Raw genomic sequence first — 23,000 nt, 5'->3', positions numbered from 1 at the left:
CCTTATCTTCCGCTGGCCAGTGCAAGCACCACAATTATTTCACAGGTTCTATGGGGTACTAAATATTAGATGAAACTTACTACTAGCAGCATATCGGCTGACTCCAAGGCGCTCTGTGAATAACGATTACGTCTACCACGACAAGGCTGCATGGACTGCGGTACGCCGGGTATTAGCTAGCAGGGCTGCCACCGCTTGATATCAGTGGGCCGTGTTCAGTTTTATAATACACAAAGCACAAAAAAAGTGCGGCCAAGAGTATGGGAAACTGAGCCACTGAATAATGAATGATTCTTCAGTCAGCGAGAAAGGCGCGTAAGGTATGCACGCATGGATCCAAGTTAACAGCGCGTGCAATACATTGTGAACGCTGCAGTACCACAGGGTTAGAAAGCAGAGCGCAATATGAACACCTCTGATAAACGGTTCCATTGATCAGCTTGCCAGCTGTTACGCCAACAGCTGTTCGAGTCTCAACGAACATGTTATTAAGGAGCGGGACGGATTATTAGACTCGGCACAACCAATTTTTAAAGGCGCGTCATCCGCTGAGTAGCCGAAGTAATACAGAACCCCAGTGGGTCAGTTTGTTATTTTCAGATTAAATGTTAACTGACCGCAGGCCAGAGAAAAACATGTCTCTCTTGATTTAACCCTCTTTAAACTAAAAACAATATAGTCACATTTCAACTTCACCACCATGACTGCCACAAACATATTATGTTTGAAGTAAAATTTCGTTATGATTTATCCTGAAGTTCTGTAGTTATTCTTTACACATTTTTCTTTGGAAATCTCGTTATTTTTATCACACATCTGATCGTTTTTTAAGACCTACCATTTGACAGATTACTTTTTTACAAAGTAAATGCTTCAGAAAGTAAAAAAGGGATTTGAAAATTTTTGAAGCCAGACACAAACATGAACCAAAGTATAAAACAAATAATTTAGTTTGGCTAGTCTCTAATATAGATACACTGCATTACGAATAAGATAAACAGACAGAAATACTGCATGTAGAACAACACACACTATTATCTGTATTGTTAGATTAATAGTTTTATAACAGATTCTTAGGTTTTATTTTTCTTTCTTTTAAATCACATAACTCAGGCATTGGACATTTTCTTGTTTACTTTTACTACAGAAAGTTTCTAACATATTATTGATTCTTTTATTTAGAGAAATGGAAAGAATAATACTGTATATCAGCTTTTCTTTTGTTAAGTGATAACTGTTTTATATGTAAGTTCTTACATACAATGATCCATCATAGATGAAATATACACTAAATTTTACATTTCATTTCTGATTGTTTTTGTTCATAACTTTAATGAATATCTACTCAAGAGCCATCTGTGCAAAAACTTTCAATTGATGAATTTGAGAGAAGACACCTAGTCAGCAGCATCCACCGCCAACTCTTTGTTATTCTAATCGATTAATAGGAATTGAACGTCACTTTTATAGCGTATCTACAGCCCCAGAGAATGAAGCGCGGTTTTCTCATAACGAGACACGAGCAATGAATCTTCGAATTCAAAGTATGGATATGATAACTAGTAAATCTCGCCTGGACTCTTAATTTTTGAATGATTTGTTTGTTTGTAATTTAGTTCAATGCGTAGCACTGGACTATCTGTGCTCTGCCAAACACGATTATCGAAACCCGGTTTCTAGCGTCATAAATGCTGCTGAGCCAGTAAAGGACGTTTTGAATCATAACTTAATAAATAAACAAAACAACAATAGATTCGAAAGAATATACATTGTATAATAGCTTTTGTGTCTTAGTCTCATGTAATTGTAAGTTTATTTGTTGTTTTACATTTCGTGCAAAGCTACACAAGAGCTATCTGCGTCAGTCGTCCCTAATTTAGCAATGTAAGACTAGAGAATAGGAAGCTAGTCTTCACCACCCACCGCCAACTTTTGGGCAACTCTATAATCTTGGATTTCTATACTTTCTATTTTACTAACTTTGAAATTTCCCTCAACAACATTTTCGGATTTCTGTCTATCGTTCTGTAGTTTTATAAAATACTTATTTATCAGTACTACTGTAATAATTATTGCTTTACTATCTATTATAGTATTGTGCGTTAAAAAAATATATGAAATTTGCTGAAATATCGTTGGTGTTTCTTTTCACAGTTTTATTAATTTGCACGTCTAATAATTTATAACATTAATCATCTTAGATATTATTTCTAACATAGGATTAAGTTACAGGTATGTACGCTACAAAATCAATCGTATTTTATTTTCAAGTAATGAAATTAATAGACATTAAAACAATCGTCATCTCTGTGTTTTCTTATAGCAAAGCCACGTCAAGCTATCTACTGAATCCACCAACGGGAATCGTACCCCTAATTTTAGCATTGTAAACCCATAAACTTTCCGCTGTACCAGAGGGACACGAGTGTGTTGTATTGCACACTTTACATGTGATACTTTCGATCTAATTCACAATTGAAAAACAAGTCCGATGTGTGTTAAGCTTATTTAGTGTTCACTATTTTGGAATCACTTTTTTTGTTCTTTCAAAAATAATATTACTGCTCTTATTCTGAAGAATTTTAGAAAAAAACTTGATCAGATATTCTTTTTTTTTACATTTTACGGCTTAACTGTTTACATAACTATTATAAACTTCGAACTAAAGATATATGATCAAGTTGGAAAATGTATATCACACTACATTTTACAATAATTTTTCAAATTCGCACTTTATTACAGCGATGCCAAAATACTTCATTTTCCAAGTCATTATTTTATCGTATAAAACATACTAACTACAACCTCTTTGATGTTATTTTGATGCAAATTTATTGTTTTATGATATTGTAATACTATTCCATAACAAAAAATCCGCTTAAATAACGCTTAAAATATCAAATAAAACGCCGCAAAAGATAAACCTCAAATTTAAGATTACTTAATAGATTAGAAATCAAGTTATTTTGAGATTTGAGGTGAACAGTTAAAACATAAACAAATGTGAAGAAAAAATATGACTTTATTTAGAACTTTAAAAATATTCATATTGAGTTCAAGGAAAATGTGATCTTACGTTTGTCGCTTAAGACAAACTTACGTGTCTTACTTCTGGGTTCTCGAGGCCCATCAACTGTTACTTTGATCGCTTTTGTGTAAGATGCCACCTGGGGAGGACTGGTGCTCAAGGTAATCGTTATGGTTAGGCTCTTCCCTAAAAATAATGAAATAATACACCCATCAAAATATATTACAATCACAAAATAGTACTTAACTTCAGAGCTACAAGTTATGGTAAAAGTGGTATGTACTAAATAAGAGAAATATGTTCACATATTAATCACAAGAGGTGGATGGTGTACTAATAAGGAATAGGATTCATAAATGGTATTCCTTTGGGATCTATTTCTTCAAAGTTTGAATTTTTAAGTTCATAAATTTGAATCACATGCCCACCAAAAGGTGACAAGAACATTTAAACACTGAATTATACTTAGAAAAGATGTTTCTATGGCTCATTGTATTTTAGTGGCTAGCGTGCAGAGCTGCGGTACGAAAGGTTCGTGCAGACTTCCAGCCACGACATACTACTAAAAATACTTAATACTGTATTTTAGTTCCATTATTTGGTTAAGTAAAAGCAGGGGATGATGCTAACTGGTTTCTCTCCCATTGGTCAGTAGTTCTATGTTAGGTATTAATATGCCTGACTCTTGATGTCTCTAATCTGGCTCTTTAATCCACATTTTGCACAAGTTATTATTCAAGTTGAAAGTACCAAATACCAGGACATACTTTTCTCACTTATTCCGATGAATGTTGCTTTAATCTGAAAAAAAAAAAAAACCTCTGCAGCACATTCTCAAAACGAATTAAAATTGGGAAGATTCAATACCAATACATATATAAATATATGTTATAGCCTACTAAATAAGTCCTGCATTGGTTATAAACAGCATTTATCAGAGGTTGCTAAATGACATCTAATTCCAGGTTGTAAACAGGTTTGAGATCTACTACAGATACCCTAAATAATATCTATTCCAGGTTGCTAAATATGTCATAGGTTACTAAATAACTCGTGTTATAGGTTACTAAACACATTTGTCTCATGCTGCTAAATAATGTCCATCACAGGCTTTTAAGTAATATCTATAACAGGTTCTAAATATACCACAGTATACTAAATAACACCTGTCATATATTGTTAATTATGCCATATGTTGTGATATAATATCTCATGCTATAAAATAAATTCATTGACTTTGGAATTATCGATATGCTAAGCGTTTAGTACGCAATTCTAAAGTGCTATAATAATACCAATGGCATTGATACGTCGTATCATGCATTCTTCGAGCTCGTTTCTCTAGAAACGTATTATCATGTTTTTGGCTCAGTGATAAGACCTCTCAAAGAATAGTTGTTTTTTATATTTACATATCTATTCGAGGGTGTTTTATGTTTTTAATTTCTAGATTTAGAGTTTTTCAAGGTTCCCCAACTTATCTATCCAAAGTCCCCAAAAGCAGTGTGTTTATACAGAATAATAGAAGCTTAACAAATAATACACCACAATCTGAAATACTGGTAAATATATTTTAAAAGGCAGCCAGTAAATATCTTTCATCAACTAAAGAGAGCACAGCATAGCCAGGTGGTTCGAATCCCCGTACCATCAAAAATGCTCACTCTCAGTTGTGGAAGCATTATAATGTTACAGTAAACATCCCATATTCGTTGGTAAAAAAGTATTCCAAGAGTTTTAGTGGGTGGTAATGATTAGCCGCTTTCTTTCCATTCTTTCAATAATAAATGGGGGACGTATAACGCAAATAGCCATCGTGTAAGTTTGCGCAAAATACAAACAAACAAATCTGCTAACGATATGTATCTTAAAAATCGTATAAAATTAAAAGTATAACAGAAATGAGGCTTGCACATGTTCTTACAGGCAATACCTGTATTGAAAACGACAAGCACACCAAGTTTTTGTTTTACTTTTCAATAAATTCACAAATAATATTTGAATTTAATAATTCAAATCTAAAGTTAATTAATTCCAAGGAATACTGTTGTGCTTTTTAGGTGTGCACACTTTTACACTCAATACGTCATGGAGTGTGTTTATTTCCTAATATGTGATAAATGTTTTAAATTTCAAACGGATATGCTGGTTAAAATATAACTTAACAGCTTCCTGAATAAAAATATGATCTTGTTGGGTATTTTGAAGCACTTGAATTAATATCTTCATTTTTTTCAAATACTCTATCCAACAAGACTTAAACTTTATAACGCAAAAACAAAGGTTTCGATACCCATGATGAGCACAACACAGGCAGCCCCATGTGTAGCTTTGTGATTAATAACGAACAACCTAACAAATAATATTCCTAAACAGGTTTACATTAATTAAATAAATACGAATTTGTACAATTCAAGACATTTTTTTTACTTTTGATATAACCAAACTCGTATTTTCAGTAAAGAGATACTACAACCTTTCAGACACAACACTTTTATTATTCTGCATGTGTGATGAGAAATTGACGATATAAGTGTTTAACTGCAACGAAGATCTGTTTATAAAACAGTTGAATCGTGCTGGTTTATCAAAACAGGAAGAAATATGCATCAGTCGCAGCGATACTTAATTCATAATCATGATATAGTTTTCTTTGTATAACAACACGAAGTTATGAATTTGTGTATTAACACATTGTTCCATGTGAAAAGATCAAGAATATTAGGTCTTAAAAAAATAATAACGTGTGGTTTAGATACAAGATACTCACAGGCTGAATTTAAATTTCAGAAAAATGGATATACTGTTGTTTGTAAGTTTAATTTATTTCTTCTCCTTCTCACTACACTTTATAATATATAAATCATTTTTATTTGTCTGTTTTAAACCAATCAAATGTCACATAACAGACTGAGCTATTAATAAAGTAAGTAGCTTAGCAAACAAATAAACTGGCTGTTACACAACAACAAACTGAAAAAAAAAAAACCTGCTTCATTCTACTTTATATTTATTCCGAGTTTGTGAATACTTGTAACAACAGCAAAATGTACAGAATATTTTAGAGATGAATGTAGAAATTTCGAAAATAATATATACTTGTATTTAGTAGCACTGGAAAATATAGGAATATGGATCAACGTAAGATACCAGGACTATGTAAAAAGAAACCTACAACAAGTGATAACCTAGTAGTGGTAAACAAAGTAAGTAGTTTTTAACATGTGAGAGTAACAAAGATCAGTGGCTAAAATCATCCATGTGCCTCAAATAACAATAAGCAACAAAATAATCAAAGATCTGCGTAAGTAAAAATGATACAAGTCACGTGTTCACAAGTTAATTTTCACAATATATTCATTAAACAGTTAAACGTCTCGTGCAACTCAAGAATGTAACAAAAACATACTGGTTAAGTCACCGAACGCGTCTTTACTGGATTTCTGTGAGATCACTTTGTTGAAATGGGAAAACAAAAGAAAATAGGGATATCGTTTCGCATTACAGCCTTACATCAAAGTATTTTGCACTGAAAATTACGTTTCAGGACTATTTTTAATATGTAAAGTCTTCAAATAAAGTATGAATGGACGTGGCAATATGGACTGTATCGACATGATGAGTCTCCAAAAATCATTTCAATGTAACATGCACAATTTACGTAAATAGCTAAAGAATAACATTCTTTCTAGATGTAATATGCAAATAAAAGAAAAAACAATATACTTTTTTACATAATTTATGAGTTATATATGTATCTATATATATATGGTATAATATATTGTATCTTTAATTGTTTGTTTTCAATTTCGCGAACAGTTACACAAGGACTATTTGCGTTGGCAGTCCCTAATTTAACAATGAAAAGACTAGAGGGAAGGCAACTAGTCATCACCATCCACTACCCACTCTTGGTCTACTCTTTTACCACCAAGTACCAGGATTGAGCGTCACATTATAAAAGAGCTTAAACCTGGTTTCATTCTAAAGGAGGTGTTAAATTAACCTCCCGTAATAACAAACGTTTCAAAATGACAAATAATATAAAACGGTTTAAACTTGGCTTTTTATAAACGAAATAGTAAACAACTGAGAGTACAGTGGACTTTAGGCTGGTTCCCTATTCATAGGCCCAACATGGCCAGGTGGATAAGACACTCGACTCGTAAGCCGAGGGTCGCGGGTTCAAATCCCCGTCACACCAAACATGATCGCCCTTTCAGCCATGGGGGCGTTATAATCTAACGGTCAATCTCACTTTTCGTTGGTAAAAGAGTATCCCAAGAGTTGGCGGTGAGTGGTGAAAACTAAATACCTTCCCTCTAGTCTTACACTGTTAAATTATGGACGGCTAGCGTAGATAGCCCTCGGGTAGAATTGCGAGAAATTCAAAACAAACCAAACCCTATTAATAAAGACGACATTAAAATACCCTGCTGCATTTAACTACTAAAAAAAGTTAATATTTAAATCACATATTGTGTTAATATAAATTCGTATACCCCTGATAAAAAGAAACATTGAATGATTGCGCAAACAATAGCCATCTTTTATCCTTTGTTAGACACTGGCGCATCCATTTGTTTCTTTATCTATAGTGAAAAGAAATGGTAGAAATGCCACTACATAACACGTACATAATTTGACAGCGAAGGCTTTTTTTTAATTATTGTTATTATGAATTTGCAAAAGAGAAGTAAATCTCCAAGTCCTTAATATTATAAAAGTAAAATAGTAATAATTGCTTAATGTGTATGTTTTCCTTATAGCAATACCACAGCGGACTATCTGCTGAGTCCAGCGAGGGGAATAGACCCACTGATTTTACCGTTGTAAATCCGTAGAATTGTCACTGTACCAGCGGGAGACGATCATCGCTTAATACTGTTTTAACTTTTTGGTAATCTATGTGTTGGAAATAATATTGATATCGAGCTTCTGAACTTTAATTCAACAACAACAAAACAGATAAATGGAACTCGTGTGTATGTGATCTCTAGTCTAATTTCGAACAGTTGATCAGATGAAAGGTAACCAGGTAGCAGCACTCACCGCCACAAAGTCTTTATCCAATTCTTTAAAGAGAATAACTGTAGTTCAGTGAGTTCATATTTCGAACTCTCTCATTTTCAACCCAATACGCTAATCAATGAGTTATACCAGGCCCAAAAACAGAAAAGAAAGGGAAGTTCCCGGACGTCTGGGCCTTATGATGTTTAAATGTCTGGGATTTATTATTCTGTGCGACAGCTGTGAGAAAAAGTTGTACTAAATATGCCCAAAAGCAACATTTGCTTTTTAATCAGAATAATATATTAAAAAATCACTCATTATAAAACGTAAGAGAAAAAAACCGTGAAAATGTCAGCACAAGTTGTCGAAATATATTATATATAACTGTAACCAATATTATATTAAAAAAATATCAAGATAAATTGCATTGAACATTATGCGATGTATGTAATATTGTTTTTGTGTTTCATTGCTAAGCTACACACAATAGGTTATTTGCATTCTGTTCACCATTAAGAATTGAACCCCATATTTTATCGTTGTAAGTTCCATAAATATCTGCGCTGACCCATTGGTAGCCAATAGAAATAAATTATCTATGCTGCAATATATATTATATAAACTGCATACAGACAATACACACTATAATACATAAATCATACATTGTGAAGACTGTGACAAAAGACAAGATGTTGAATTTTACATCATAAAATTTTCAAAGTTTTTTAACACCAGAATCATTCCTACATGTCTGTCTATCTAACCAAGTAATCTACGATATAAATCGTGCTAAGCTTCAAGTTACTGACTTATTTACACACCATTATCCGCCTATGTGGTCAGTGTATTATGTTGATTAATTTTGTCGCTTGTACAGCATTTAGTTTAATAAACTGACTAAAACTGAGAATGAAATTATTCATTTTCTATGTAAACATATAGGCCCAGAAGTAATGAGTGGTACTAACTGTAGTATTGATAATATTTTTATTAAACCTGCAACCAATAAAATCTTGAACCCACGAGTAACTTGTTTCATATAAATTACTTACGAAAAGAAAAAGTGTTTAAAAGGCAGTTTGGTGCATGTGGAACCCAACTAGTAACTTTAGGGTTAAATGGCTTATAATGTGAGATTTCTTTGAAATACACAAAGAAATGTACAAATTGTTTCATTGAATTAACTCAGCATTTTCAAGCTAATATCTAAGAAGGATCTTATTACACGTTCTTAAAAAGTCATTTACACTCATGTTACTTCCAGCCAGGTTAACTCATTCTTTGGATGTTGTTGTTTTTACATATCTATATATCATTCTACTCAACAAACGTTAGTTTATTGATATAATTGTGGTTTTCTAGCTAACCTCTCTATCTATAGGAGTCATTCGATCTTTCATTCTCTCTATATATCTTTTCCTGAAAATTTGTTAAGTGAATGCTTACAAATATGTTTATAGCGTAATATTTTACATATATCCAGAAATGTCTTACTTTATGTCGTGGTAAAAACGGATTGAAAATGAAAACATCTTATATACAAAGCAACAACTGTATGCATAGTGTTGACGTAACAAGGTAAGTAGCAAGTCTGTAAACTACAAACATGTTGTTAAAGCTCTTAAGTTCATGGAAGACTGTATGCTACAGTGGATTTCCGTTACGTCTTATCTTCACAAGTCTAACTAAATCGGCTTAGCATTATATTTTAGGATGCGAATCACGACCATTCCAGGCACCACTATATTCATATCGTACATAACACAGGTTGGGAAGCTGTACTTAGGTAGTTGTTGACTGGTGGCATGTGGTTGCTACCATATGTATAGTAGCATTATCTATGGGTTGTACATGTACGCATAGCAACACAATACGAGGACAGGTACTACAGAGTGGGAAAAAGCGTATATTCATTCTATATTATTCAAGATAAGATACCATGTATTAATCGTTATATGTTTTTTTCATAGATAGATAATAACGGTTTTCTTTGTGAGTAATTTGGTACGTCTAACTCTCAATGCTCAAATTTCTCGGAATCTTATTTAAAATGTTTTATTGTTAACAAATTGGAAAACTTACTTATACTACTCGTGACCTGTATTGTTATTAAACACTTCAAAAATGTGCTGAGTTTTAAATTCTATATTTGTTTATTGTATTGCTAAACACGGTAGTTTAAGATGCTATTACAGAACATGTGTTTGTACTAAAAACAACTGATATCTACCTGCATAGTCAGACATATAAAAGACTCAAACTAATACGTTTGTCCTTATTGGGAGTTAAACCAACGACGATATTACATAAAAATGATGTAACGTTACATTAAATTTGAGTATACACTCACTATAAAAAGGAAGGCATGATAAAATATACCTTTCTCTTTGTTAAGCTATAAGTGGTGAAGAATATTTTTTCGAACGTATTTTAACTCCTCTGATATATAAGAAACTACAAGAAAGCATTTTAAGTACTAAATTAAGTAGATGTATAATATGACAGTTCTAAACAATCTATCTCGCCAGCTTCTCAATTGTGGTAGAATCATGATCATCTTTACGTAAGTAAACTATAGGGAAAGGGTGAATAAAAACTTTAAAGGATATTACAAGAGTTAAGATATATAAGAGGTAGAAAAGCTAAAACATAATTTCCATTTTCCTTACTAGTAGTAAACTTTCCACAAAATATAAAAGGGGGTCCATTTATTTCTTGATCCATTCATATTATGCATAAGAATTCTGGGAAATCTAAAGAAAGGACACCTTATTTATTAATCTAAGGATGTAATAGCTCATTCAGACTGTTATACAATTAGACAGACTAATTTATTTTCAATTCGGTGAATGTTATACATTTACATCCACTCGGAAATGAAATAAAATTAAATTTTGTTTCCTTATCATTAAATTTGTTAACTTCGTAAAACCCTTTCAAGAAAATATTTCAATAAAGAAACATTGTTTAGTTACGCTATGCAAAGAAAATTATAAGAACTTCTGAAAAACAAATTTTAGGAGAAAAAAAATTAAATAATTAGAATGAAATTGCTGCCATCTGTTGAGCACTTGGTAAAAAAAATTATAATAACCTCATTGTTGTGTTTTACCACAGATCAACGCTCAAATGAAATGTAATGTAAATAAACAAAGTCAAAAATATGCACAAATATCAAAAGATATTTTATTGGGATGAAATAGTTTGAAATTTCGAACACGAAAAAAAAAAACAACGTGAAAGCTTTATGGTAGTAGAAAACGAAATATTCGCATACCTTGGTGGTATATTTAATGAATGATAATAACAGATTGAATAAATAGGTCTATAACTAAAAGTTCAACTACATTGGTGATATCCTAAACAGCTGTTAACCAAGTACTACCTGTACATTATCTAGATGTGAATCAGTAAAGCACAAATGTACCAAATTATAAATGTATATAAATGTTAACAAATATTAAAACAACACTTCTTAATTACGCAGATTCCGATTTTCCTGTACAAAATGCTAAACGGATAGATTGGTATGCATCAAAATATTATGCTAATAACATTGGTCAATGTTTATTAAAAATAATGACATAATTTTATAAGGGGTGAAAACTACGAATCTTTAGATTTTTCAAAACCATTTTCACACCCCACAGTTGTAAATTTTTTAGATGGGATTTTTTGTTAGGTTCATTTCTAGTTTTATTTATTTATTTATTTATTTATTTATCAAAGTTTAAATATCTTGTCTTGTTTGTTAGAACTTAAGCACAAAGTTACACTCAGTCCACTACCGCTATGAAAATCCAGTTTTCAGCGTTAGAAATCTCTAGAAATGACACTGTGTCACTTGGCAGTGGATGGGCCCTTTTATCCTTTGGGAATTTGTATCGTCCGAGGTTACAGATTGAAAATGCCACTCACTTCATATAAATAATAGTGGACCACACAACTTCTTCTTTTTTCTCGGAATAAACGTTTATCTTAATTATTACAGTGTGTTGAAAGTAATTAATTTTTATTAACATATGATTCATCAAATTGAAGTTGTTTGTCATGGTACGTTATTTATACAGTAAAACCTGTACAAGCCGAAAATATCAAAATTTTGCAGTATTATCTTAAGATTTCTCTTATAAAAGGCCCTCCATATAACGGAACCTCTGTAACGCGGACGGAAAACTATTTTCACTTACCTCATCTATCAGCAAGTAGGATTAGAACCTGAGCAAGGCGGATAAATGTTTTTTTTTATTAAGTATTAATTTCTTATTTAATTAATAATTTCTTTAAATATTAATAAATTATCGGACATTTTGTTACAGTAAGTATTGGTTAAATATATTCTGTTCTTTTTTCTGCTATCATTATTCCGGAGGTCGCTATTCGAAAAAAAGACTGACTGTGCTTTTGGTCGCATTTACTGATAGAAAACTAGAGAAACCATGGGTAATAGGTAAAAATGAAAATCCGTGCTGTTTCAAAAATTTAAGAAAAAATCAACTTCCTATGGAATGGAAAGCGAATAATAAAGCGTGGATGACAAGTGTTATATTCCACGAATTTTTGAACAAATTTAACAAAAGAATGGAACAAGAAAATAGGAACATTTTACTATTCCTAGATAATGCAACTTGTCACCCAAAAGTTCAAGTTTCAAATGTTCGTTTAGTCTTTCTACCTCCATGTACAACATCAGTTCTACAGCCACTAGATAAAGGAATTAGTTATACAGTGTATAAAATTGAAATACAGAAAATTGATGCTTCAGCATATTATTGCAAACATGGACGACATGTAAGAGAGCATCTAAAATGACTATGAAAACTGGCATGTTAGATGCAATTGCATTTTTAAGTAATTCAATCAAATGCGTAATAAAGTGCTTTCGAAACTGTGGATTTATTCTTGATAATGGCGGAGATTGTGGAGAAGTTGTTTGTTATGACGATTCCAGTGAAATCCAAACTCTGATTGAGAAGATTGATACAGATGATTCTGTGAACGTGGAAAGTTTTGTGAATGTTGACAAGAATGTTTTAACAGAAACTCATGAAACTAATTTAAAATCTATAATAGAATCGCTAAATGGTAACAGTGTGAGAGATTCAGAAGATGAACAAAATAGAAAGATAGTGAGGAAATAGAAATTCCTACTTCATCGCAAGTGTTAAGTTATATTAACGCTATCAAATTGTATGCAAAAATGAAGGGGGGAAATGAACTTCATGAAAAGGCCGTAGAATAGGCGTTCTCTTTTAACCCCATGAAAAAGCCCATTAAAAAAAACGAAACAGTTGATTAAGACTTTGTGTACTTACGTATGTTTTGAATGTCTAGTTTTGTTCTTATTCTAATAATTATAGCATGAACAGTATAATAACTTTATTCACAAATGTCTTACTTACCTTGAGTAAAGCAAGTATAACGTTCCGCTCAAAAATTATAATATAATTAAGGAAATGCATATTCACTCTGTCTAAGCCGGAAATTTTATTCGATCCCGTGCGATTCTGCCTTAGACAAGTTTTACTGAGTAAAATTTGATGTTAAGACATAATATTATTTACAGTCAGATGCTCAAGGCAAATAGATTCAAAGAAAAATTCGAATAATCATTCATTGTTTGTTGTATCATCTAATGAGAGAAACAACAGATGAAAGTAAAGCTTAAAATCAATAACATGATATATTGTTTCATATCGCTCTTTCTGTACCCCGCTGATACAGCGGTAAGTCAATAGATTTACAACACTAAAATAAGGGATTCGATTCCCCTCGGTGAACTAGCAGATAGCAAGATGTGGCTTTGCTGAAAAAAACAAACAAATAGTCGTTCGAAACTGTCTTAAAGACAAAATAGTTTCGACTATTTTAATTATCTTAACAATATAATATACACATTAAGCGCTGTCGTTAACTTAGTTTCAAACCGGAATGACACAAGTTAATGTTACTACACGCAGTAAACTATATATTTATACCTCAGTTTCGAGGCTTACACAAAGATCTTTTTAACTGACCACATTAAAATATTAAAAACTAGAGACTTGATATTCTCAAATATTAAAAAAAAATCATCGTTATTAAGAATAAATCAATTATTCTATTATTTCACACAGGGCCCGGCATGGCCAGGTGTTTAGGGCACTCGACTCGTAATCCGAGAGACACGGGTTCGAATCCTCGTCACACCAAACATGCTTGCCCTTTCAGCCGTCGGGGCGTTATAATGTGACGGTCAATCCCACTATTCGTTGATAAAAGAATAGCTCAAGAGTTGGCAGTGGGTGGTGATGACTAGCTGCCTTTCCTCTAGTCTTACACTGCTGAATGGCTAGCGCAGATAGCCCTAGTGTAGCTTTGCGCGAAATTAAAAAACAAAACAACAAACATTTTCACAAAGAAATAAACATTATACATAAAACAATTACAAATTTGAAAGATATTTTAGGTATATATGGCACAGAAAACGTTATCACTTTAACAATCCACAAGTGTGTGAGGAGTTTAACCCAGACTGGTGGGTTTGATTTGAATTTCGCGCAAAGCTACTCGAGGGCTATCTGTGCTAGCCGTCCCTAATTTAGCAGTGTAAAACTAGAGGGAAAACAACTAGTCATCACCACCCACCGCCAACTCTTGCGCTACTCTTTTAGCAACGAATAGTGAGATTGACCGTCACATTATGATGCTCCCATGTCTGAAAAGATGAACATATTTAGTGTGACTGAGATTCGAACCCGATATCCTCAGATTACCAGTCGAGTGCTCTAACATGCCTGGGTAGGTGGTGGTAAACTTGTGTTAATAATAAACATAAATGCATATGTTTATGTTCACATTCTGAAAATATGCGAAAGAGTTTATTGATAGTTTTAATCATATTTATATATATGAATAGACTAATAAAAACTTTATAATGCTTTCCGTCAAATTGTATGTAGTACAAATGTGCTTAGTTTAATAAATCATGAAATGTGTGATAGTTTATCCTGAGTATGAATGTTAATATGAAAGTTTTATAGAAATACCAGTAATGATAAAAATGTATCCGAATTTACCTCGAGACTACCAGCGATCACTATTGGAGAAATCAATCATGGGTAAGAATCAGCCAATATTTTCTGCGCTTCATACGGTGTACTAAGTCAACGATTTAAACAGCCTTTGAAAGAAGTGGTTTTTTAATTTTTCTTCTCTCTCAGGAAAAACAAAAACAAAATAAAAACAACACGACAACCGAAATACATAAGTGGATGAATGAAATAGAATTGTCGTGTATAAAACTATCTATAAGCTTAGAAACATAGAGTCACATACGCAGGCACGAGTTGTGAAGCCATTTTTTGAACCATTAACTAATTTTAGATATTCTTTTAAAAAAAAATGTTTAAAGAGAGTGGGCTGATGACATATCGATTTTAGTCACTTCTAGTTAGTATCACTGGTATTGAAAGATGCTATTGGTGTGCTACCAGTCTGTCTTGATTATTCTACTGATCTATATATGTAAGGTTGTATTCTGTAGTTTCCTTACACTTTCTTGTCTCCCAGTGGCATGTCTGTGGACTTACAACCCTAGAAACCAGGTTTTGATGCTCGTGGTTGGCAGAGTATAGATATATTATTGTGTAGCTCTGTGCTTAATTGCAAACGAACCCAGCAAGTAATACTTTTATTATGTTCTTCAGTTTTCATTATTAGTATAACTAGATCAGTGGACTTCAAATGATATTAAATTTTGGTTTTAAATGTGAATTTTTTTAGTTTGAATGTTTGTTTTATTACTTTATTTGATGTTAGTATCTTTAAAATAACCTTCAGATTTAATGAAACTCTGTCTAAACAAACTATCAAAGAATAGCATTCAGCTTTGATAATGATCAAATGCACACATGAAACCAAAAGAAAAAACAAAACTTTTTCTTAGAATAATGTTGTTGATTTATGAAGTTGTACAGGTTATTACTAAAGTTTAGCATATTTCAATATCTTAAAGTGTTCCAAATACTTACACATACAATAAATAAATAATATACTATTTTTGGCAAATAATTTCCGAAATAAAGTTATCGTAGGGAAAAGTGTTACAGTGATCAATGCCCACTTGTTGTATTTTCACACTTTTTGAAAACCATTATCATTCTATAGCGCATGCTCTAATCTAGTCTCATAAAAGTGTTTATTTTCATTACCATTTAAAAAATACGCCTGGTATATGAAGAATGAAACGTTGTAATTTGACCTTTCAAATGAATCATTTCATATGGTTCCAAAAAATGTTATGTTCAAATTTAAGTTCAAGACCAGGCATGAACGAGCCGTATCAGGCGGACAGTTTTATCCTTCTAACACAAAGAATTAACCTGCTGAACAAAATTTATTACCATTACCCCAAAATCATGTTCTTTTGTTATCTCTTAATATCAATAGTAATTTCACAGTTAGTGCCAAAGTCCAATGTGAAGAATACAATCTACTTTATTCCACCACCATTTTAATTCTTCACAATTGTCACAATATAATCATGTCCAAGTTCTTGGTCTGCTGCTTCAAGACCTACATTTGGTCATAAATCCAAAGCTGGTTGAATAGGCTTTGACTAGCTCAATAAATTTGCGACCAGTCATCAACATACCACTGTTTATGAGCTTTCTACTGAGTAAAACAATGTACAGCAACTACTGAAACTACCGATACGGTTTGCTGATCACAACTTTTCCAAAGTACCAATATTTTTATATAGATCATATTATATAGACTTCATAAATGTTGCATGTTCACATGCGATCACATTTCATAACGATAAGTAACTTTTTAATTTTTTTACAATAGTATAAAGTGAACGTCTGACAGCATTTCTATTGAAAATGAACATTTTATAAACATTATGTTGTCAAATACCTATTAAAGATACAGTTGGATAGTCTTGTGTATAATAAGACGTATATACATGATTAAGTATAGACTAGTTTCATACATATGGCTAAGTATAGCAACTAGTTTTATTTGTACTTCCAGCAGTTTATAATTTTCCCTTTCTGAAGTTCACGTAGTTTCATCGCTTTAGTATTCTTTACGAAACTACTTACCTACCTGACCGTTTAATTCTCTGTATTAATTATCAGTGAATTATACTTGGAAGACAATTGAGTGAACCGTGTCACATGCTTAAGAGATGCCCAGATAGTTTGAGTAGAACAGTATATAAACTATAAAGGAAATTATATATGCCTCTCATATGTGGTTATAATTATGTTACCTCTGGTATTTATGCTAAGAAAGTTTTGACCAAACATATCAGCTTGCATGTTTTTAACATGTTTTACATGAAATTATAACGAGGCATTGTGGGACAAAATATTCAGTACAAATATTTTGTTATATGTATATATACGATAGTGATGAATATGAAAGAAAGGCTATTAACACTCCTACGAAAAGTGGGGCCTAATAGGCCCCATTGATTTCATTTCATTAAATGAAATGGCAATTTCATTTAAATACAAAATTATTAGCCTAATATTAATAACCTTTCCAGTTGCTCTGGGGCCTATTAGGCCCCACTTTTCGTAGGAGTGTTAAAAAGAAAACAAATTTGTATGTAAGAAATGAATCAAAATTTCAACTTACACATACAAACAGTATCTGAATTGTTTCATTATTAACTCTTTCTTTCACTCGTTTCAAAAACATAAAGAATTTTTCTGATATATAAGCTGAAGGTGTGTGTTTTGCTCATAGCAAAGCCACATTAGGCTATCTGTTGACTCCACCGAGGGGGATCAAACCCTTGATTTTAGCGTTGCAAATCCTTAGAGTTACCGCTGTACCAGCGGAGGAACGAGAGCTAAAAGACTACTATCACATTAATAGCAATTAACTATAGATAGCTAAGAGAACTTTCTCTAATACTCCATAATTCATTCTAAGTCTACATTTGTTATTCTGTTTTGTTGTTTAGTACAAAGATACGCAATGGACGATCTGGCTGTATCCACCAACATTATCGAAACTCGGTATATTACGATTTTCGTAATTGAGTATATTTACGAGAAACACGATTCAACCTAAAGAAAATGTGAAATAATAATATTGTAAATATTTCGGGTATTCTACGAAATTTGGTTTGTTTTTAAGTACAAATCTACATAGTAGGTTATCTGAGCTATCTATGTCCACTCTGGGTAAAGTTCCGATTTATAGTATTATAAACTTACCAAAGAGACTACAGCCCAAATAGCTCAGCAAGAAAACTATAAATCTATTTTTGTAGCATAAAAGCTGCTTATTTTCTATGTTTACATCTTAAAATTGATATTAAGAAACAAAGTTTTAAAATATTTTCTAATACGTGTCAACGTATATGACTTTTCAAATAGTCTTTCATAATTATCAAATTATCAATCATGATGTTAGAAAAACACGTAGGTTCAAGAAGTCTTGATAGAAATGATTAAAAACCGTACGATCCTGGCGCTTTCGAAAGGTGAATCTTTCTTCTTCAGCGACAGATTTGAAGAAGAAAGGTCCACCTTTCGAAAGCTCTCGAGTTATGGGGTTCCTATTCATTTCTATCATATTAAGATTAATATGAAAAACATTATTTTTTCTACATTACTTGAAGTTTCTAAAATGAAAAAATTAAATTCAAGACTCAGAATTAAGGAAAATCAATATATTTAAAAATCTCATAATAAAGGTATAGCAACGATAAAATAGATATGGTTGATTATTAATTGTCTGATCACCGTGTATCTTAGAGCAAACAATTTTACAATTTGAAAATCGTATCGCTAACGTATCTTCTGAAATCTTTGTTACCACTTTATATGATTTATTTTAATTATTTTACATCTGTAACTGATTTCTTGTTGTCATTTCTTTTTAATATCTCTTTATTTGAAACTTAATACCAGTTTTTCATATCCCTTTTTTGTATTCTTGAAATACCATTACAACTTTTCTTTAATTATGTATCTTGCTGTATAATACCACCTTTCTTACACTTTTTTATGTCCTAGTACTTTATATTCCTTTCAGTACATAGTTTGTTCCATCACAACCACTTATTACTTTCATTTAGTGTTAATTTTATAGTATTTTTACTCAGTTTCTCATGATATAGCACCCACTATTAACCTTTTTACATTACTTCCATACAGCCTTGTTTCGCTCTTTTTATCTGGAGGCATTACCACCATTTCGTTCAGTTTTCGAGTTTTATAACGTTATTATAGATTCTTCTCACATAATTATCGCTGCTTTTTTCTTCTGATACCTTACTGGATTGTCTTTTTTATCTTTTGATACTATTTCAGCTTTTAACTAGATACATTGTTACCATTCTATTTAACTTTCGAATCTTGCTATATTTTTACCCTTTCTTTCAGTATTTTTTCTTGTTACTTACTCGTCTTTGTTGGATCTTGTACTTTGTTATTGCTTCTTTCATCTTGTTCATCATTACTACCTCCTTGACTACTTTATCTTGTATAACCTACGTATCTGGCAAGTTCACAATGAGAACTAGTTTTAGTCTTTATTAAATAGCTACACCTACTCTTCTGTCAACCAAATTCTCTTGCATATTAAGTAATCAAACTGTAAAAGTGAATGGGTCGTCGGTTTGAGATTTTTTAGTTAAATGTTATTTATCAAACTTGACTTATACATATATTAAACTTTGTGCAACTGATCATTTACCTTTATTTTCCCAATTTTGCCCTATATAAGGTTTAAGAACGAAATGTCAGACATTATTCGTTTATCAGATGGAAATACCATGTTTGCTTTTTCTTAGTTGTGAACATAGATGAAGCCAAGAAAGACCTTTGATCTTCCGCCTCCACTCATAACTCGAATGACAAGCTTTTCCTTTCGATAGGATTGTTACATCAAACTGAATACAAAACTCCGAGCATGTTAACAGCATGTACGTGGATGGACATTATTCATATTCACATATAACTATGATTTCACATAAAATATTATCATACAGATTTTGAACCGTGTACTAAACTTCTACTGGTAACTCATGAGACATTGTTAGTACAGAAAATAAATCTCAAACTGAAATATCAGCATCAGTTCTCTACTGCTGTCAATCTATACATGCTTTTTAAGCATACTTACATCTTGTTTGTGTCTTGATAACTTGACTGTCCTGCTTAGTTTGAACTATAATGAACCCAGTGGAATACAATGATTTGTTTATATATGATGGATTGAAGTAATATGTTGTAAAACTTCAAGAAATCATAGGTTTAGTATCATGAGCTCCTAAAAAAGCTATGCGTTTGCACATCTCACAACAAAAGCGTGAAATGAAACCTAAAAGAAAACATTACACTGAAATAGTTTCGCTACAAAAATACGACTAGCAAATACGTTTCGTGTTTCTTAAACTTGACTAAAACATTGTTGAAAATAATCAAAGTTTTAATCATATTTTACAAACCTGAATTATTTCTTATTGACAAATGTTTTGAGACATAAGTGCGTGGTATATTTGTTTTAAATATCATTTATTTCGTAATTAGTGTTTCCACAAAGGTATATGACGTACCCAAAGAAAGTAACATGCATAAAACAACTTATAAAAAGTTTTTCACCAAATTTAACTAAAGTTGTGATGATATTTGAAAAATTGTAAGCAAACATTATCTAATTTTGAAAAGAACAACAAAAAATATTAGTTACCTAGTATTAAAAACTGCATGTATTACATTTATTATTTAACATAGATCATGTAATCATTACGATACAGCTGTATTGTTATACTTCCCATATTACGAGATATTATAACACTGAACCTATAAACAATACCTTATAATACTAAGGCAAAAGAGGTATTGCAACTATTCGTGAAAAGTTTAATCCTGTATTTTTAGGCATTGACGATTAAAGTGTTTATAACATAGCCACAGAACTATTCATGGGAAAATGGATCTAGCTTTATTATTATGAAATGTTGGTCGCGAAAAATGCTTTATTCTGTGTGCTGTACTCGCTTGAGAAGTTCACAACTGCTAATGAAATAAAGTACTATCCCATGTATTTCAAGCATTAAAACTAATATGATACAAACATACTGGTACGGCGTATGTAACGCCAAGGCCTAGATAGCGTATGAAACAAGATTTGTTCAGGTGAATTTACACGTAAATGCATGGTTCTAGGTGTCAAGACAGATTACGTAAAAGTATATTACTTAATACGCTAACAACAGCACTTCTATGGAACGTTCGTTCACATAATACTACCAGTGAACTAGTGTTTCATGATTTATTCTGTAGAATGTAAATTCTCTCTGGATTAACATACATGTTTGTTCTTAGTAACTTTTGACCACAGGTAAGGTAGTGATGAGCCGTTATTAGGCTTACTTCTTTGCCTTTGTGTTACATTAGGCTAGTACACTCACCTCGCCCGCTCCTGCCGACAAACCGCAGGTCGTTGAATTTGGCCACGTGGTTTTTCATGACTGCCGAAGAGTTCCGAAGTTCCGCACAAAAGTTCTCATCGTTTCCTGCACGAAGGGTCACCACAGTCCCGTCGGTTACATCAGCCAGTGCCACTACTTTGAAAGCCACCGGAAGCGTCTTGTTGGACCGCCAGTGTGAAGGAAGCGCAGAACACAGCACACTAGGGCTGGCTGTCCGCACTAACTCGCCTGGGTGTTCGCTTAGTGCCTCGTGGAGAGCTCGCTCTCCTGGCAAAAGAAAGTCCGTCATAGTATCGGGCGTATCGGCCGAAGAGCCGAATAGATCTGTGGGCAAGTGCATGAAGTTACCAATACTGTCCAGGACACAGCGGAGCAGTCGCGAGATGTGCTCTTGTGAGTGGCGCGAGCAGTGATGCTTGTGGTTTACATGGGATGGCGGAGTGGCACCCAGAATTCCCTCAACTCACACACTAACTTTGCAGTTCAGTGGTCTCGACCTCATGCACGACCAATTGCCAAGCGATATTAGCGCCGTCTAGCGCTGAGTTAACTAAGCTATCTAAACAGTATCCCTCCGCGATTCTGATGTGTATGTACGTGTAGTGCTATATTTGAATACAGAGCTAATGACAATTAACTACCAAAGTTATAACATGGATTAACAACGAAAAGAATTAGAATTTAAAATATAGACTATTTTTGGTGTAGTAAACTTAAGAATAAATAATAATATGAGTTACTCATGGGAAAAGCTGAAACTCAAAATGCAATATGGATTTGCGCTGAAATAATCTGAAACAAAATATATAATGGTTTAATGGTCTAAGAAATGAAGCTGAAATAAAACATCACGTGTATTATAAGTGTAATGAGAACTGACGCTTTAGCATGTAACATGTACAAATTTTAAGTAGAAGAATGTTACAGACTAACTTAATTAATTGGTGTGAGAAAACTAAACAATAAAATATAAAATGAAATATATATGTAAGAAAACAAAGCACATAACACTGTTTAATAATAGAGTGAGTTACCTGTCCTTCTAGCAAAGAAACAACAAAGATGAGGTCTGTGTGACCACTGTCCTAATACAAAATTACACTACTGTAGACCTTACTGGCATTATTCTGCCAAAAGCCTGGTGAAACTTTATTTTCCTCGCTTGTGTCAAACGTTCATTCAGAACCAAACAGAAGTTTGGTTGTCTACCATTTTAAATTAAGCCCTTTTAGAGGGTTCCACAGATGTGTGTTTCATATGATTAAGAACTGCTTTATAGATGGGGCGTTTCAAGTCGTTGATATTGTTTCTCTGAAAACAAACAGGGTTTGAACGTTTTGGATGGCATAATGGAGCAACACTTTAGCCTGAATAAACTCAGTTGTACACAATAGAAACATTTGTCAGGATCACTTTATAATCTCGGATGTTTAATACATGTGAACATTTCAAAAGAAGATAGCATATCATAATGAGCAGATTGCAGCTGACAACAGAACACTCCTGCCATAATCA

General features: G+C 32.5%; 1 protein-coding gene across 3 annotated transcripts in view; it reads right to left on the bottom strand.

The window, feature by feature from the left end:
- Positions 1-22,134, bottom strand: part of LOC143258647 (uncharacterized) — a 38,938-nt gene extending 16,804 nt beyond the window's left edge. The window contains exons 1-2 of one of the 3 annotated variants that reach the window (XM_076517909.1): positions 21,465-22,117; positions 3,101-3,214 (exon numbers count right to left, since the gene is read on the bottom strand). In XM_076517909.1, the coding sequence (XP_076374024.1) occupies positions 3,101-3,214; positions 21,465-21,825 (475 nt within the window). In that variant the 5' untranslated portion in view covers positions 21,826-22,117. Of the gene's footprint in view, positions 1-3,100; positions 3,215-21,464 lie in introns of all 3 variants that reach the window. The other 2 variants (XM_076517910.1, XM_076517911.1) reach the window with 2 other exon arrangements.
- Between the last annotated feature and the right edge of the window lie 866 nt (positions 22,135-23,000).

This window comes from Tachypleus tridentatus, chromosome 8, assembly GCF_004210375.1.
Source record: "Tachypleus tridentatus isolate NWPU-2018 chromosome 8, ASM421037v1, whole genome shotgun sequence".
Classification (NCBI taxonomy): Eukaryota; Metazoa; Arthropoda; class Merostomata; order Xiphosura; family Limulidae; genus Tachypleus; species Tachypleus tridentatus.
Note: the sequence above shows the minus strand (reverse complement) of the source record. Positions and strands in the feature narration are given on the sequence as shown.